Source organism: Salarias fasciatus, chromosome 23 (assembly GCF_902148845.1).
Source record: "Salarias fasciatus chromosome 23, fSalaFa1.1, whole genome shotgun sequence".
Classification (NCBI taxonomy): domain Eukaryota; kingdom Metazoa; phylum Chordata; class Actinopteri; order Blenniiformes; family Blenniidae; genus Salarias; species Salarias fasciatus.
The window spans coordinates 31,652,607-31,670,491 of record NC_043766.1 but is presented as its reverse complement, the minus strand read 5'-3'; the positions used below and the strand labels follow the sequence as shown (position 1 = coordinate 31,670,491).

Below are 17,885 nucleotides of genomic sequence, written 5' to 3'. Positions count from 1 at the left end.
GGGTAAAAACAAAGTCCTGATATTTCAAATGGACAAATTGAGAAGTACTTAATGTGATTCAAACGTTAGCAGCGAGTTCTTCAGTAAATAATGTAGACTGAATTCCATACAGCAGTGATTCTCAAACGTAATGAGATCCCTCTGGGGATATATATGTAAAAAGGCTCTTATGCTGTCTTGTGTATTTTTTTTTTCAATTAGAACTTATACGTTGCCTCTGTAGTCTCTCTGTGTGCTGCTATGGCTACCGCCCCAATAAGCTTGACTTGTGGGGGCAGTGCTGAGCAAGAAAGCTCATGTACTACCAGAGAAAGGAACAAAGAAGACAGTGTGACTTGGAAGACAAGCGATTGAGGGATCCTTTCGAAGACAGACTGTACAAATGGGTGTGTGGAAAGAAACAAATCCACAGCATTACCTGTCCTGGACATCTGGACTGAGACGCTTCGAGGGGTTGTGTGAAACTGTTCATAAACATCTTCATCAGCAATTTTGAAAACATAAGGCAATAAATTAGTCACCCAGACCAAATTCTACCACAACAAGACTTTTTGTAGCAGTTCTAAACCCGTTTCATCGATGTTTGGATTAGAAATATTGTGCCACATGAAACCAACAACCTGCACTGCCCTCTTAGGATGTACTGATTAACAACCACACCAACGTGAGGGATGTATGACAATGTTTGAAACACACACAGCAATTTATGTGCACAAAGGAAACATATCTGGGGCTATACATTGTTAATGTAACCCTGAACGAGTGAACTGAGGGAGTTTTTCATCAGTTTAAACGTTATTGCCGAGTAGAGTCACTCTGCAACAAGTGATCAATAAATCCTCAAATTAGCAGTGAGCGTGGATAGTAAATCTTCATCACTCATGTTTGCAAGATAATATTTTTAAGACAAATGCAATTTATTGCATCTTGGATGACCATTTACTCGGCAACAGTGTTCAGAGTCACTAAAATCTTCACTTTCTGAGAATGGATCCCAAGATACAACTTTTTGGAAAAGCTCTGACTGCATCGTTGTGTAAATGGAAGGACATCCACTTTTGTTGAAACACTTGGGCTCCGTGCCTCCATTGGGCTCCGTTATCGGAAGCACTGCTGCTGTACATGCGCGTCACAGTCACAGTAAATAGTTCTTCCGTATACGTGCAAGTACCATATTGGCCCAAATATAAGACAATATTTTTTTCCAGAAACTGTATTCTCCAAAATGGGGTCGCACTATAATCGAGGACTAGATTGTCAATACACATCTACACCGCTAGATGGAGCCAAAGTATCAGTGACCAGAAAGAGAACGAAGCGTCACAGTCAAATCATGTCTCTGGTCACAGTGATCTGATGAAAAGTGGAGGAATGTGACCATCTGGAACGGAGCTTGAACGCTAGACAAGTGAGCAAACAACAGAGTTTTGATGCCAACTTTAAACTGATTGTAATCAACGCAGTAGAGTCAACAAACAACTGCCAAGGGGCCAAGATATACAGTATTAGACTGAATTATTAATGCTGATGAAGTTGAATAGAACTTAAATTTGATGGTTATAAAGTTATTTACATCATTAATGCAGTTATTGAACCTTTGAGGCTATTTAATTGTTGCTTATTCACTGAGTCATAGCCTCAGATTTTGAGAAAGAGAATATAGTTTTTTTTATTTAATACTGCAGTAGTATTTCTTGATCTTAAATCACATGAAATGTTATCTCTGTTGTGAGTTTTCCTAGAATAATTGTACAATAAAAAGTTGTTTTGTGAGTAATCTTATTGTCTTCAACATATTTTTATCTTCACAAAATGATATTTGAAACATTGGGGTCGTCTTATATTCAGAGTCGTTCTATATTCGGGCCAATACGGTAGATCAACAAAAGATCAACAACAACTTTTCCCTTCAGAGTTTCGTGACTCCCAGTCCAGATTCTCCTGGAGTTGGTAGTTTTAGAGTTGACAGTCACCATAATAACAATACAACTTGGTCGTCTGTCCATGCGAGTGCCAGTGTACTGGCCATTATAAAAGTTTGTATAGTATTGTTCTCTGTGTGTATGTGAGTGTGGTTTCATTACAAAAACAACCAACACCACGAGCTGATACAATCTCACATCGTGTTATTAGGTCACTCAGATGTGTTTCAAAGATTTTTTCTTAAATTCTATTATTTTCTATCATTTAAAGTGACAGTATTGTTATTTCATTCAATTTTAAAATGATATAAGAGGTTTTTGGCACATAACAGTGATGCTTGTGGGGCTTTTTCACCATCATCTTATGTGACAGCAATTGCTAGAAGGAGCAAAACTAACCAAACTCAGAGAACTCTGTGGTTTTAAACATTTCTAAATGAGTTATATTTCCTGTTAAATCAACTTGAAGTACTCACATCCTGTTACCACAGACAACACACTCACTCCTGAGGTCTAATGTCCAAAAATATTAAGGTGTCATTTGTAAAGAAGCAAAAGAGCTTCCTATCATAAAATATAGGGCTGATTTGTCAATGCTTAACAATCACTTTTTTAATTTTTCCTTTTTATTTTCTCTTTTTTTCTTTGATGCTTTGTTTATTTTGTTTTTACATGTTGAAATAAAGCTTCATTATTCATTTTTTTTTAGAATCAGCTGTGTCACTTCTTTGTTTCATGTGTTGCCTTAAAAAAACACAAGTTGATGTTGTGTCTGCCTTGCTTCGAGCCCCCATTGTGAAATGTTGATTTGTACCTTTTTTTAAAAAAACTTCAGTTACATATATATACCTGAACCTACTGCATAACTGAAAAACAACTGTCCGACCCAAAGGGCTGACATTACCTTTGGGTTATTTTTCCATTTCTCTGACGCCATTTGCTTTATCACATATTTCACACTGAAAGAAAAGGAACCGCTCATTAACCTTCACATCAATCGACAGGCTGTTGACTCTTCGTGCCCCTGAAAACACAGCGTGCGGCAGGTGAAACGCAGTGACCTCATGCTGTATAATAACAACCACTTCCCTGTTAACGGTCTGACCCCGGGGTAAAAGGTCGGGGGTTAAAAAGCTTGTGCTACATGCAGGGTCTTATCAGGGGTGAGGTGGGAGTCAGTCGGCGTACGGAGCTGACTGTCAAGCTACGTCATGATCCCTGAGGAGTTCCCACACACTGCAGGGCTCAAGGCGGCTTATCAAGTTAGTGTGTGTGTACGAGTGTGTGCGTGTGTGTGTATGTGTGTGCGTCCCGGCTTTACTGAAGCTGTAAGCGCGGATTTTTCTCTCACCTCGTAACCTTTAGCAAGCAGGAACTCAGCCAGGTAGGAGCCATCCTGAAAGGAAAGGACACACAGACTGTTAAATCCTGCAAGAAGGTATCATAAAGGCAACAACTATGCTCAGACAGGGGTGACAGAGTTTTCCGTGATGAAATATTCACACCAGTAATCAAAACACGCGAACATTCTGTCTGCACCAAAGTCTCATCATTGCCCAAAATAAATGATTTGAATTACAGGGAATCTACAAAAGAATTTCAGATAAAATATAACTGTATGATTTAGTTTGAGCTTCTGTCCAGAGTTCCTGCTTTTGGCGAAATATGCTAATTGAAGAAAAAAATTGTCTTCTTGAATATCCATGTTTACTAAAACGCCTGTGTACATATGGATTACAGCTTGAGTGCCCGAGGTTCTGCATGACTCAGGAACCTCGGGCAGAGGCTGGAGCTGTGTGTACGCGCATGTTGGTGGTGTGAGGGAGCGAGCGCTGTCAATAAGGTCTTGTTCCCCACATCCATGTAATACTCCTCGTCTTTTTTCCTTGCTCAGACTTTCCGACCGCACATTCTGGAACACTGTGGAACATTCCGGTACATTCCGACCCAGTCGTGGCATTCAGCCTTCAATCCCCCTCGCACATGTACACGTGCGCGCACGCACACACGCACACACACACACACACACACACACACACACTGAACACATACGCATGCACGGTCACGCTGCCAGCAGCATGCCAGCCTCATGCTTCCTCCTCAGGTCTGGGGGTAACAGCGGAGGTTGTAGAGGCCTGGGGTAAGGGAAGGGAGCTCGAAGAGGGCAGGATGTAGCAGGACTCATGAGAGCCAGCAGTCAACGCCGACACAGATCGGTCATATCCTCGGCTGTGAGAGGAACTGCATGGTGTGATTTTCAACTGTTCCAGATGAGCGTTCAGCAAACTCGGTGATATCTTTAACCGTGACTCGAAAACAATGACAATGCATTGCAGCGTCAGAAGCTTTTCTTCGGCCTTGCAACCAAAGACCATGTCAGAGGTCATGAGTGGATGTCTCCTCCCAATCTACCTGCTACAACCAACTGCTGCCTTCTACAAATTGTGGAATCGATCAATTGAGGAGGAGTGATAAATTTTAACTGTTTTTATGTGGTCTGGAATGTTATTGGCTTAAAATTACCCGTACTTAATTTTATTCTTCAACCTAGAAAAACGTGATTAGTATATCAATTACAAAAACTGATTTCGAGCTAGCTTGTCACCTGTATTGTGCTCATCAGTGAGATGTAAAAAAATCAATATAAAAATACAACCCTGGACACTGCATAGCATTTGTCCAGATGTGTGTACAAGTGAGTGATTTCTGACACACTTTTCTGATTATCATAGAGGTAAACCTTGAGATTTCAACCACATTGTCCATCTTTTCATAATTTTTTAAATTTTACAGAGGCATTACCTTGATTCTCAGTAACCCATATTTATTTATATTTTAATGAGATAAGCCCCTTTGAAGTTTAGGACATAAATGGGTCAAATGGTGAAAGACTAAATTCTACTTATGAAGCACTGTTTCACTGGTTGAGCAGCTCCTAAAGCACTTTACACTGTTCATCACAAATTCACACACCAGTGGAGGCAGCTGCCATGCGAGGCGCTCAGTCCATCCATCAGAAGCAGTTTGGGGTTCAGTGTCTTGCTCAATGACACTTCAAGATGTAGAAAGGAGGATTAGAAAGAAGATTAATTGAACCAACAACGCTGCAATTGGGAGACTATCCGCTCAACCAGCTGAACCACAGCTGCCCTTCTACACAACACAAATTAAATGTCAAGATACCTCTGATCAGATATAATTAGTAAGGAGCAGGACAAGAAGATCTTGAAGAAATAGCATTTCAAGAATGACAAAAAACATTTGAAATAAAACTAGAAATGCGCTCAGAATAAGGGACATTGTGCCCATTGCATACATAAGAGAATAACTAAATGATTATTGCAGCATACAAAGTCCAGTCATTCTCCATCTACAGAAATTTCCAGCATTTGCAGGTTGAATGTGCTGGCTGCTTGATGACACCGATGCCCAACCTGTTTTGGGCTGAACCCGAGGGGGAGATGGGCACAGGCGCGGGTGCAGCCCCCACCCCCCAACTCCCCCACCCCATCCTCGCCTGTCCCCACGGAGTTCAGATCCCCGGCTGGTGTCATGTTTTCCTGCCCCCGTGCCAGGGTCAAAGCGTTCCATGCCAGACCAATATGGAAAATAAGCCTGAAGAGCTGCAGCTCTGTTTCAAAACAAGAGGCTCCTTTGAGGCCATATTAGCCCATAAACCCTGGCCTCACCTCGCTGTTTCCTGTTATGGGGAGCCGGGAGCGATGGTGGGAGGGTGCACACACACACACACACACACAGCCTTACAACCACGTGCTCACCTGACAGGTCATTGCCACACCAAAACCTCCCCAAAGACTCATCAAAACCTTTGACACAATATGATCTCTCTACTCTAAAGTTTAGGCTGAATATCTACCAAAGAGCCAGTTCAGAGGCCGGAGGAGGACGGCGGTCTCATATTGTAGTAGCAGTGTCACAAAAGAATAACCTAACGTGACTGTCGACTGAAGCCAAAATCTTCTTTACGAAACAAGAGGGCTCAAAAGATCGCGCATCACACACACGTACAACTCTGAGCACGCACAACAGAGAAATGTTCTCTTAACTCTAATCTCAACACTTCCAAGCTTGTTTTGTGTGTGTGTGTGTGTGTGTGTGTGTGTGTGTGTGTGTGTGTGTGCGTATATAAAAAACAAGAAGTACAAATTTTCTAAAATAAATTATTCTTCACATTGCTCAATTTTTGCGGGGGATTTTTAAAATTGTTTTCCATTTCATTTTTGATTTACCACTATGCTGCACTTGGCACTACGTAAATAAAACTGATTTAATAGAAAAAAGGGATTTGTATGAGAAGTAGGAGTTTTCGTCTGTTGTCGTTGATTTAATGTTGTAAAACATAAACTTCTCTTATGAATAAAAAATAAGGCAAAACCAACATTAAATTCCATTTTTTTCTTCAGAAAATAAAAAGTTGCTTGTCAATTTACTTTTACAAAAAAAAAAAAAAAAAATTTTGAAAATCCACAAGAAAACAAGAAAATATGTCTATTTATGACATCAAAATCTGGAAAATTTCCATAAAAACATTGTAAAACAGAATGTAAAATGTGCCATACTGTGCTCCATTTTTACAAATTCCGATGTTTTACGTTGAGAAGCATTCTGATGCTAAATCACACACAGCTCCATTTCATTACAGCATATGTCACTTTGATGTGTTGTGTATTTCAAACACGAAAAAAGCCTGACGACGTTAGACTGAATCGCTCCATGTGGCTCAAAAATGTGAACAACGCTGCTCATCAGAGCTTCATTCACAGCAGCGTCATTAGCTCCAATCAGTATCCCCAACATCATCATCATCATTACCTCATCATCGTCATGTGGTGCCATTAGGATGGTAAATGTCTGCATCAGGCGTGTGTGTGTGTGTGTGTGTGTGTGTGTGTGTGTGTGCGTGTTCAGGGAAAGTAATCCAATAAAAACATTTCCTTCACCAATGTGTTGCTTCTGCTGCGCTGAAATTCATCACATCAAACGAGAGCCTGTCTGATGGTAATCAGTCAGCACTGCCATATCATCAATGAAAATTTAAAAAAGATTTAATGACTTAACCTACAATAAGTCCAGATTCAGCTAACTGAAAGAAACCCACTGACTCTATGGACAATCAATTGATTGTTCACAATGTTCCAATTCCAACTTCTTCAGTGGGAATCAGAACTTCTTGGTGCTTCTGTTGGTGAAGACAAAAAATAGACGAACATTTTAGCAAGGAAACGGTTATTGGGAGATAACAGCAATATTTTTAAAACAAAAATATGTGGTTCTTGATGTTCAAACACTTATTTCCTGATTTATGTTACACCATAAAATATTTTGTTAATACTTATAACATCAAGTAATGATAACCTGGTTTCCTGAAGCCTTGTTCAAACAAAACTAAATACAACATGTTGATAAATGTCAACATAAAATAAAAATACAAATAAAATACAATCTATTTATCTGATTAACACATCCATCATCTCAAATTTACTAACACTTATTGTAAGTTGTCAAATTAGATCAAATTCACTGAAATAAAACAATGAAAAATCACACAGTAATTCTTCTTTTTATATCGTTCATCCCCGGAGAATGACTATATGTTGCTTCTGCCAGTATTGCAATATTATCAACGACTCAGTTGTTGCTCCAGATCTGCTGCAGAGGAACAACTTCTACAATAACTTTTAATGGTCAATTTTTCATTTTTTATAAAATCTGTCTTGTAATTTAAACCCAAGATATTTCAATCTACAGAATTTATTATTGAACTCTTGCTCCTAATGTTCAGAAAGTACATTTCATGTTGCACTATCCATGTTTGCTTTGCCATCCAACACTTCAAAAACAAAATATTCACAGCTAAAAAAGAAGCAGCACTCCTTTTGAACAATTAAACATCTGACTGAGACAGAGATATAACAAAGCCCAAGTAAATCCCAAGACAAAAGATGAATGAGTGTTTTATTAAGTCTTCAGGCAAACGCCAGCACTGTAGGTTGGGCGCCCTCTTGTAGTTAGATGTTATATTGCAGAGAAATACCAGAGCCTGCATATCCCCCCATCAGGTCAGATCTGACACTTTTTCTGTATGGCCAGCCGATCTGATCAAAAATACGGCTTCTTAAAGGTGGTTTTAAACGGCGTATATATAGGCAGACGGTGTTCGTCGAACAATGTCTGTTTGACCATTAGTTTTGGTTTGAATCAAACCATTTGGTTTGTTTCATTGTTCATTATTCATCATTTCAATTTGCAAAAAATACATGTATTTTGTCTTCTATCTCACTACACTGTGGATGTAGAATTACCATATAATGTGTGTTTCTTTAAGTACTATAGTAAAATATTTGTATTACTTTTCTAAATTACAGTTTGCAAAATGTAATCATTTGGATGTTGATGTTCCAGTCCCAGCTGCTATTACTGCTGATGCACACTAGATGGCGGCAAACAACATTTAACCACGGAGATGTTTGCGCTCAACACTGTGGTTAAATGTTTCATAGATTGATTTTATTAGTTTCTTGGGATTTGATGTAATTGTAAAGTACTTTATCGTCTGGTTTGACAAGACGGCGTTCGTCTAATGGCATCTGCCTATATATACGCCATTTAAAACGCCGTTTAAGACACCGTATTTTTGATCAGATCGGCCACCTGTATTTCCGGTGAGATAAAATCAGGAGGGAAACAACAGGACAATTTCTATTATTCATATAATTGAAACTTCAAAACGCAAAGGCTGCATGTGCATTTAATACTCTAAATAAATAAATTAAAACTGCTTGGTTTAAGCCACATGTCAAAGACTCCAGTCATGCCATAATTCAACAAACTAGGCCTTGAATGGAGCTGTAATACTAGAGCACGCATTTGCTTGTTTGTGAAAACCCACTCCAGTATCAAGGTGGCTTAAATTGTGATACTCAACGTCAGAGTCGCTCAGAAATAATTTCAAACGGTGAAAAAAAGTGTTATGGTGAAGATAACAGGCCATTTACTTTATTAGAAGGAATTTCAAATAAAAGTTTATCATTCACGTTGGTTCAGGACACCCTGAGCCACTGTCTTAGTCATTCTGCTACAGGGTTAGACTGCTTTCCCATTGGATTCTACATTAGGGCTGAATCAGGTCACTTTTTGGTTAAACTGCTATAGGTTTAGACAGCCAGCAGACTTCTGTCAGTGTACTAAGTTTCTCTCTTTATCCCCACATATTCATCAGTCACCATTAACAGAGTGCAAGTCTCGCCCACTTTCTGTTCTCACTGTCTGTACGTCGTCCGTGTAGAATCTCTGACGGTGAACTTGGAAGTTTGTGATCTCAGACTTTCGATGTCTACACTAAGTCTGCAGTGAGTGGATAAGCCCACCGCCTGATGTCACCTTGTTTGATGCTTATCTAACGAGACCACCTGGACTCAATGGGTGCAAACAGTTTCCAAGTTGGCATCGAATAAAACAGCTGATTCATTGATTGAATTACACGTCCTGGACCCAGTGGGTGCAAGCGGTTTACTGAACCCCGGGCTCCTACCATGTGGAACCGGCTCCCAGTTCTGCTCCATTTCTCTGCTTTCTTTCATGTAATGTTTTATAACTACGTGTCAATGACCATTGTTTCTCTTTTGTCTACATACTCTCTGTTTATTAGGGCTGGGTATCGATTTGAATTTCCAAAAACGATTCGATTTGATTCACAAGGGCCTAATTCGATTCGATCCTTGATTTTCGACTCGATTCACTTTTGGCAGATTTTTTTATTTTTATTTTTTTTTTTCAGTTAAAGCTCGTGTCTGGAGTTTTGAAAGAAAGAGAAGTTTTTTTAATCCAACGTCTCGAGGTTCCGCCCTCCCTCTGCTTTAGTGACCTACCAAGCCACGCACCTTTAATTTTGCACGCGCATTACCTGTGGGGTCAAAATGAAATCCAAAGTACTTCCAGACATCTGCCTCTAAGTTTTTTGTTGGTGCTTTCAGCGCCTCCGCCTTGATGTTTTTTTACTGTTATACATCAGTCGCGCAAGATCTCGTGTCACGCGAGAACTCACATGACACTATGGGGGAAAAAGACGCATTAAATAGATCGATTCAAGGATTTTATGAATCGATATATGTAGGATATATGTAGAGAAGGCTGTGCTGGTCTGGGTTCAGATTCCACTCATCAGAGGAGAGAGGCGTTTGTCTACATTGCGGAGTGAGAATTAGAAGAGTTGTCACCGGTGGATTCCAGTCCAGGATATTTTGTGCCTCCCGGCAGCTGGGTGTGCCCGAGATGGAATTAGGTACATTTTTGAAGATGTTCATGCTTCTTCATTCGAAGAGGAAAATCCACGTGTTATGCAAATGAAGTGTAGGGGACAAAATCTCTTCTACCCTCAGTGAGCGATAGCTGTTTTCAAGCACATGTCGGTACTGAGAAGTAATTCTATGTCAAACTACATATGAATAAGCAAATTTAAAAAAATTGTATTTAGATTCATTAGAGGGTATTCAGAAGCTTTGCAATGAGACATTTTAGTCAGCAACCTGAGCACCTGTTGCTCTGTCAGTAACAAAATGAGATTCTTTTTATTCATCCTCTTAATAAGAACATGTCTATTGATTTTCCCTAAATAGTCCTTAAAATTCAACATTCACCTAAAATTATTTTCAATTCTTGTATTTATCATAAATTGTAGTTCAACTAATTATTTCTAATTGTTGCTGATTATTTTTGCCTTTCACATGCATCTACTGACACTCAGTGTGTGTTTTTCTTTTTTCTTCTTTTTGTGGTTGATGTTGTTTTTCCCGTTTTATATATGATATTTTCCCCTCTACTTTCCAGGAAACCCACGCGGACCCTTGAATGACTCCGACTGACCTGTAAAGTCACTTCACTTGTGAACATACCAAAGGCAGGATTACCGCTCTCTGCAGTTACCAGGACATTTTTGTTCACATTTCTTCCACATTGATTGACGGCTGAACTGGAAGCCTTTCACAGGTACAAACTGGGACACTTTTCTCCTTTAACCTTTAAGCATAAAGGATGAAGTATGTGTGCTATTGTCTCATACTGTGGTTGCCGTCCAGTCAAACCGGCTGTAAACATGAGTATGTATGAAAATCAGAGCACAGCCAAAGAGAGCATTAAACAATCCTAAATCTTCACCCTTGGGACAAAACAGTTGCACAATGATCAACTGAGAAATTGTATAAGCTAAAATTTCAAACATCCAATCTATGATATTGTGAAAGAACCAGCTTTCAAAGCGCTGTGTTTTTACCTAAGCATGTGTCCAGAATTATATTATCCTCTATTAAAAAATTCAAATCTCTTGATAAATTTCCCAAATATGGGCGCTTGTTGGTTAATTTTCTTTTAGCAATAAAAAAAGGACAACAGACCAATGTATCCTCACTTCTGATTGTCAGATTAAAGTGAGTAAGAATGAAATATACACTGCACACACTGGAATAACAACTCAAAACGACTGTTAGAACAGCTGATGGCTAATTTGTCTCTACTGTAAACTTTTCTAAATCTTCACTCTGCAGCTGGACTTCCAGCTCTTTTTCCTGCTTAAATAGAAGTTGCCAGACCTCGTTGAGAGGAGGAATCAGTCTTTGAGGAGTCATCAGCAGCCATTATGAGCGACAGAGGAGATGTGAGCACGAATTCTTAGCTTTATGATTATTATTGCTGGCACGCGCTCGGACTCCTTTCCCGCGCTGCGAGCGGTAGAATGAGAGTGACTCAAAAGCCAACAAAAGGATGAAGAAAATGGGCTTGTCGGATGAACTTCAAACAGCTGGCGGGGCGGCACGGGGCTGTTTTCCCAACCAGAGCAGTGGAAGAAAGATGTGTGAACCTCAAAGCCAAGGAAAATTTTTACTGTTGCGCGGACGGGGTGAACCTGTCCTCCTGGTAACCTTGTGCTCGTAAAGCAGCGCCATCGGCCAGAGCCCCTGCCCGGCTCTGCAGCTTTGCCTTGGCACTGTGGTGGTCTCCCATAACTCACACCCTCTCAGCCCAATACTTCACACTGAGACAGCAGTCAGAAATATTCAGACGGAGCAGCATGCGGCCCTGAAATTTATGAACAGTAGTTAGCCTGGTGAAATATGGCATTGCTGTGACCCTGGTGGCCTGGCTGGTGGCTTCTCAGATGGTGTATCCAGATGCCTGCCTGCCTCCTGCACACTTTCTCGGTATTTAACAGCAACACCATGACGGCTGAAAATAAAAATGAATTAACGCTGTTTTTCCTTTTAGTTCCTATTCAAGAGCGCTGGTGATGCTTGACAGGAGGAATGCTCGAAAATGACTTTCCAAGACGTCCGATAGCTGCCTCTCCAGAGCTGCACCCTGGTCATCTGTCAACTTCCGCCCCATGCCAGGTTATATTACTCAGATCTCTGCTTAGTACCTGATGCCTATTTGCTTTTGATGCAAATCATTGTCTGAAGACCAGCATTACTCTGCAGCATCTGCCATAGTACTTCTACACGTGACACACACACAGATGTGAATGGAAAAGTATGAAAATGGACGCAATCAGCCACTGCAACAATTAAACTTTGCTTGTCGTCATCAGAAATGTGGAGTCCTTCTCAGGTTTGGTTGTAGAGAAAACGTGTGTCATCAGCTAGAGGGGCATGGTCAGCTAGCCAGTTTGAAACCACTGCAGTCTGACACTGCTTCTGTCAAGCAACAAAGAAAAAAAAAAAAACTTAACTCAAGCCTTAAATATCCTCCTACATCAGGGGTCTGAAACCTGCAGCTTTGTTGAATGTGAAAGTTTCAGGACGTTACTGGAATTGCTTTAGCCCGCACAGTAATAATTATCACTCAAATAGAATATACGCTGCTGAGAGACCAGAACTGTCTCTCCTTACACACAGAACACACACTGTACAGGTGAGGTAAAAAACGATGTTTTGTTCTTTGTTTGGCATCATCAGCACATGAAAACACAACTTTTTGGGAAAAAAAAAGGATAAGGCGAAAGTTTTGAAGCTTTTTTCCACTCTGTCTCTGTGGAAACAGGCAACACGCGACTTCACTGAAATGCTGCTACTGCGTTTGCACATCATGGCCAGAGTACATTCTGCACACACTCAATAGATGGATGATAAGAACAATGTTTTCCTCCTGAGTGTCAAGACTCTTTTTTTCAGTTTTAGAGTTGACAGTCACTGTAATAACAATCCAACTTGGTCATCGGTCAATATGAATGTCTGTTCTCCCACTGTTAATGTTTATAATGTATTGTTCTTGGTGTATTTTTATGGAATTTTTCTTTTGGAAGTATTCCTATTCTATAATCTGAACATTTCAGTTCAAATAGGCATTTATTTCCTGAAAATGCTGGAAAACCAAATGTTTCACACTTTTGTTTACACACTGTATACCTATCTAGAAAATTACATCCCAAATTACTTTTGAATTTATTATTGATTAAATCAAACCAAATAATTTCAGAAAAATCTCACGATTATCCATGATTGAAAACATAAATCACTGTAAAACAGAAGGGTTGTTTTTGTTTTCTGCCTCGGGGACGGTGATAAAACGAGACATTTCCTCTCATGCCCGATGCAGAACAGCTGATGCATGCATCTGTGTTTTCTAATCCAGACTATTGCAATGCACTTTACACTAATCTCCCTAAAAGGCATCCTAATGAAATGTGGAAGTACAGATCACATCACTGCAGCTTGAACCTCCCATCACTGTTAAGGTACGGTTTTATAGCCAGTTTCTGTATTTTGAAGCATTACATGGAATTACACCCTCAAATCTCTCTGCCAGATGACTGATTATGATCCAAACCATAGACTACCCCGTCTTGTGGAATTTGGCTGCTCAACATACTTTATTTGAGCTAAATATTACAAGAACAGGGAAGCGTCTGTTTGTTTCCATGCTCCCGTGACTTGGAACAGACTTCCTGCTCAAACAAGACAAGAGTTAAAAAAAAAAAAAAAAAAGAGAGAGAGATCAATGTGCATTTTAATGCCCAGACTTTTAATGACCCTGCTAGGTTTAATGTCACCACTGATTCGATTTTTTTTTTTCCATTCTATCTTCTATTTTCATTATTTAACCAGGAAGCTGCTTGAGAGCAAATGATCTCTTTTTCAGACACAGCCTGGCCAAAATAGAAGCAGACACAGTGCTGGTGTGAAAGTGTTCTGGGAGTTTCCAGAAGCAAACAAAAGGACGTTCCTCGCCTGTGGAACAAAGTTTCTACTGACATGCTCACTTTGTTTGAATCAAGACCTTAAAACACTATTACTTCATCATACACAATACATTTTACTTATATTATCTTTTAATGACGTTTTTACTTTACCTAAAGTCCTTTTTATGCCGTTTTTAATTATTTTGTTTTAATGTGTTTCATAAACTTAAAGCTGCTGTAGGCAGGATTTTGCTAGTCAATGCTAATTTTTCTGTGTTTTCTTTGGATTAAATGTTAGAGCATCCATTGATAATCCTTTAGGAGTGTAGCATAATTGCACTACCGCGAGGGCGCAGCATTTCCATCTGTCTCTGTTCTAAGCTGAAAAGGAATCTCGACCGCTCCAGGTATCTTTGACCAATCAGAAGAGCCCCTGAGGCTCTAACCGTGATTGGTCGAGGGGCGTTCCTTGCACGTTCTTGTGGGAGGGGCTTAACTTGCATAATTGCGTGATGTCAGAGAAAACAGGATAGGACTGGCTGTGCTGGGTTTCAACTCACCATCTTAGATGGGTCAAATCGCCATCTTGCTTAGGTAACCCTAAGTAAGATGGCGGAGATGCTGAATCCTGCCTACAGCACCTTTAATCAGTGAAAATTAAGATTCTTAAACTACTGAAGACACCAAACAAAGAACCTTGGTTTTTAAAGCCTTGTTTTAAAGGTGCATTAAGGAGTTTTACAACCTTAAAAATACTTATTTTCCACCATAAATATGTTCCACATTTTTAATGATGTGTACAATGTGCCCTGACATATTCATTACAAGTACCTCTAACAGCGCTAAATTGTCACTTGAAAGTTGCAGTGGCGGTCCGGCACCAGCATTTTTTTGGGGAGAATTTGAAAGGAATGACGTAATGCGCGCTCCGGCTTGTTAAGTTTCGATTTGTCCGCCATTACTCCGCCAGATGCTTAGTGAGCAACAACTGAGCAGGAGCTTCCAGAAAGTAAGAAAAGACTGGCTTCTAGCACTGCCACAGCTCCAGCACAGACTCCACCAGGTAAAAGAAAGTTAAATCTTACTTGAGCACTTCTAAATGAGCGAAGACGGAGTCCCCCTCTTCCGTGCACGCGAGCCACAGGACAAGTTTTTCACTAAGCTGCATTACGCTCAAGGCCTGCAGGGGGCACTGTTTCGCTTAAAACGTGCAAACTCCTTAAGGCACCTTTAATGTATTTATTGGTGAAGCACTGCGAATTGCCTTCTGACTGAATGTTGCTATAGAAATAAATTTCCCATTGCCTTTATTTCTGCATTTGGCACAACTATTAGAGATATAAGTTGGGCTTCTTTTTCTTTGAAAACAGCTTTTAAAGCATCTATTAACACTGTGTCACAAGAACAATAAATAATAGCATTTATTCCTATTTTAATGTCTCGGGTATATAAAATGTTTCATCAGTTTACATAATCCACTTTGTATTCAGTCTTTTTTCATACAACAGCAGAATAAATCTGCCTTCATTTCATCACAGATCCTAAAACTCACACAAACACCAATCAGACCAGATCTTCAAAGATCTGAAGAAGTCATTATCTATCTTTCAAACGCAACGATGATTTGGTAGGTGGCCACAATGAGATGATGATTTGCATGTCAACAGAGGTGTTCGGTCTCAATGGTAGGAATGAAACTAATTAGTACATTGTCAAAATACCTGCCTGTCAGGTTCAATGTGATTTTCAATGGAATCCCACAAGTCATTTAATTTTTTTCTCCCTTGCAAAACAAATCTACCAATGGGGATTAACATAGCAACTGATCATAATTCAAAAACAGGTTGAGAAAGGTTTGGGCTGATGTAACTGTGGGGAAACTCGCCGGACCGGTATCTGTACATGTGTGGTACCACTGCTGTGGCCTTTTGTTCTAATGTCTGAGCAGACATGTTCTTTAGAGACATGTAATTTGCATACAAGAAAAAAAAATGCAGCCAAGTTAGCTAGACACTGTACCAAGAAAAGGGGGTTAATATTCAAACATTGACAGTCTCTAAGATAAAAAAAAAAAAACAATGGTTCTGGATGAGCCTGAGGGACCATTTACATGTTGCAATAAAGGTGATGCTTCACTGCATTTGGCTGTTTCGTTCACACATAAATGAGGCTACGAGTCACTGAAAACTCCAGCTATAGTGGAGATTTGGAAAAACGCTTTCTTCATGTTTGCATGCAGGAAGGATGATGGGAGTTTAATCTCACAGTGTGTGCCAGAAGTATCATCAGCATCAGGAGCGCAACCTGTCTTTACAGTTTGACAAGGGATGCTGTTAATGTCCTGTTTGTTTCATTTGTGCCAAGCTTTTGAACTTTGTTTGTCTTCTAATGCCACATTTTTGGAGGAGATCCACTTCTCTGACAGTCCAAACAAAACGACCCTTGCAACATTGTCACTGGACGAACAGAAAGAAATTCATGCCATTCATAGTTGTTGCGTTTTTGCCAGGATGTTGTTTGGCGAGCACAGGTTTATGCATATTGTTACACTGCTGCCTACAGGATTGACATGCCCATAAAAGCTCTTCTTGTGTGTGTGTGTTTTTTTTTTTTTTTTAAAGTGTGTTTGTGTAAATGAAGCACTTTTTTTGTCAATACCTGGTTATGTGTAACTGGGGCCAGTTACCATGATAAAAGACTCCACCATGACATTTGAATGAACTGTGTTGCTTACATTTGCTAAAGAGTAGTTCCTTAAACAACATGTTCACCAGATTTTTGTAAATACACTTATACCACTCGCCACTGCCATATCCAAGTTCTCTGGTAATAGTCTAAAACTTATGGAATAACCCATATCAGGATGTAGTGGCATTAAAAAAGCTGGAACACACTCATTGTTTGTGAAAGGATTACGTGTGTTTACTTTGCCACATTTTAGCCCCAAAACTCACCAAATCTTGCAAAACTGCAGCCACCAAAGCCAAAACTCGATGAAACAGCACACGCTGAATAAACACACAATTTGGGCAAAATGAAGAACGTGAAAGACAAAACGTGGAATTCGAGCCCTCGAGCGTTACTCGCATTTGAAAAAGCAGCAAAAACACACGAGTTTCACAGGAGGAGACGACCATGGCGACTCGGACTGAGTAAGTTCATCATCACACCACAGATAGCAGAGAAAGAAGACCCCCAGAGGAAGAGGAGGAGGAGGAGGAGGGGGCTCCCAGTAACGTTACCTGTCCGGTGATGCCGGTGATAACTGCCACCTTCCTCTCCTTCCTCGGCTCTCCGTTCACCGCGGAGCTGACGGAGGCTGCCTCGGAGCACTGCGCCATGTCCGACCGGGTTGATATTTAACAGTTCGGCGGTAAAACCGACGAGAGAGACACTAACTGTGCGTGTGACAGAGCGTGAGTACCGACGAGCCCCCTCAGCATCCGTAAACCAAACTGCTGCTGAGCGTGACGTAGAGGAAGCGGCTCCGACAGCCGACCAATAGGAGGGGCGCGTGCGGCAGCAGAAGAAGACGGCGCGTGATTCCGCAGGGTGGTCTCATACAGCGCCGCCGGAGGACGGAGGGTGAACTGCAACGTTGTAGTTTCACATTTGTTCCGCCACGGTGAGCCGGTAAACTTCCGTGTCACGTTCTCTAACACGAGAACAAGAACATGGTTCATACGCGCGGACACACATAGACACACTACATTTTCTTGACAAGGTAGTTTTTTTTTAAGCGCCATTATTCCATCCCCGTATCTTCTATCTAT

General features: G+C 40.4%; 1 protein-coding gene across 2 annotated transcripts in view; it reads right to left on the bottom strand.

Moving 5' to 3' along the window:
• Positions 1-17,574, bottom strand: part of gmds (GDP-mannose 4,6-dehydratase) — a 230,739-nt gene extending 213,165 nt beyond the window's left edge. For both annotated transcript variants that reach the window (XM_030082972.1, XM_030082973.1), the window contains exons 1-2: positions 17,355-17,574; positions 3,274-3,318 (exon numbers count right to left, since the gene is read on the bottom strand). In XM_030082972.1, coding sequence (XP_029938832.1) covers positions 3,274-3,318; positions 17,355-17,453 — 144 coding nt within the window. In that variant the 5' untranslated portion in view covers positions 17,454-17,574. The remainder of the gene's footprint in view (positions 1-3,273; positions 3,319-17,354) is intronic.
• Between the last annotated feature and the right edge of the window lie 311 nt (positions 17,575-17,885).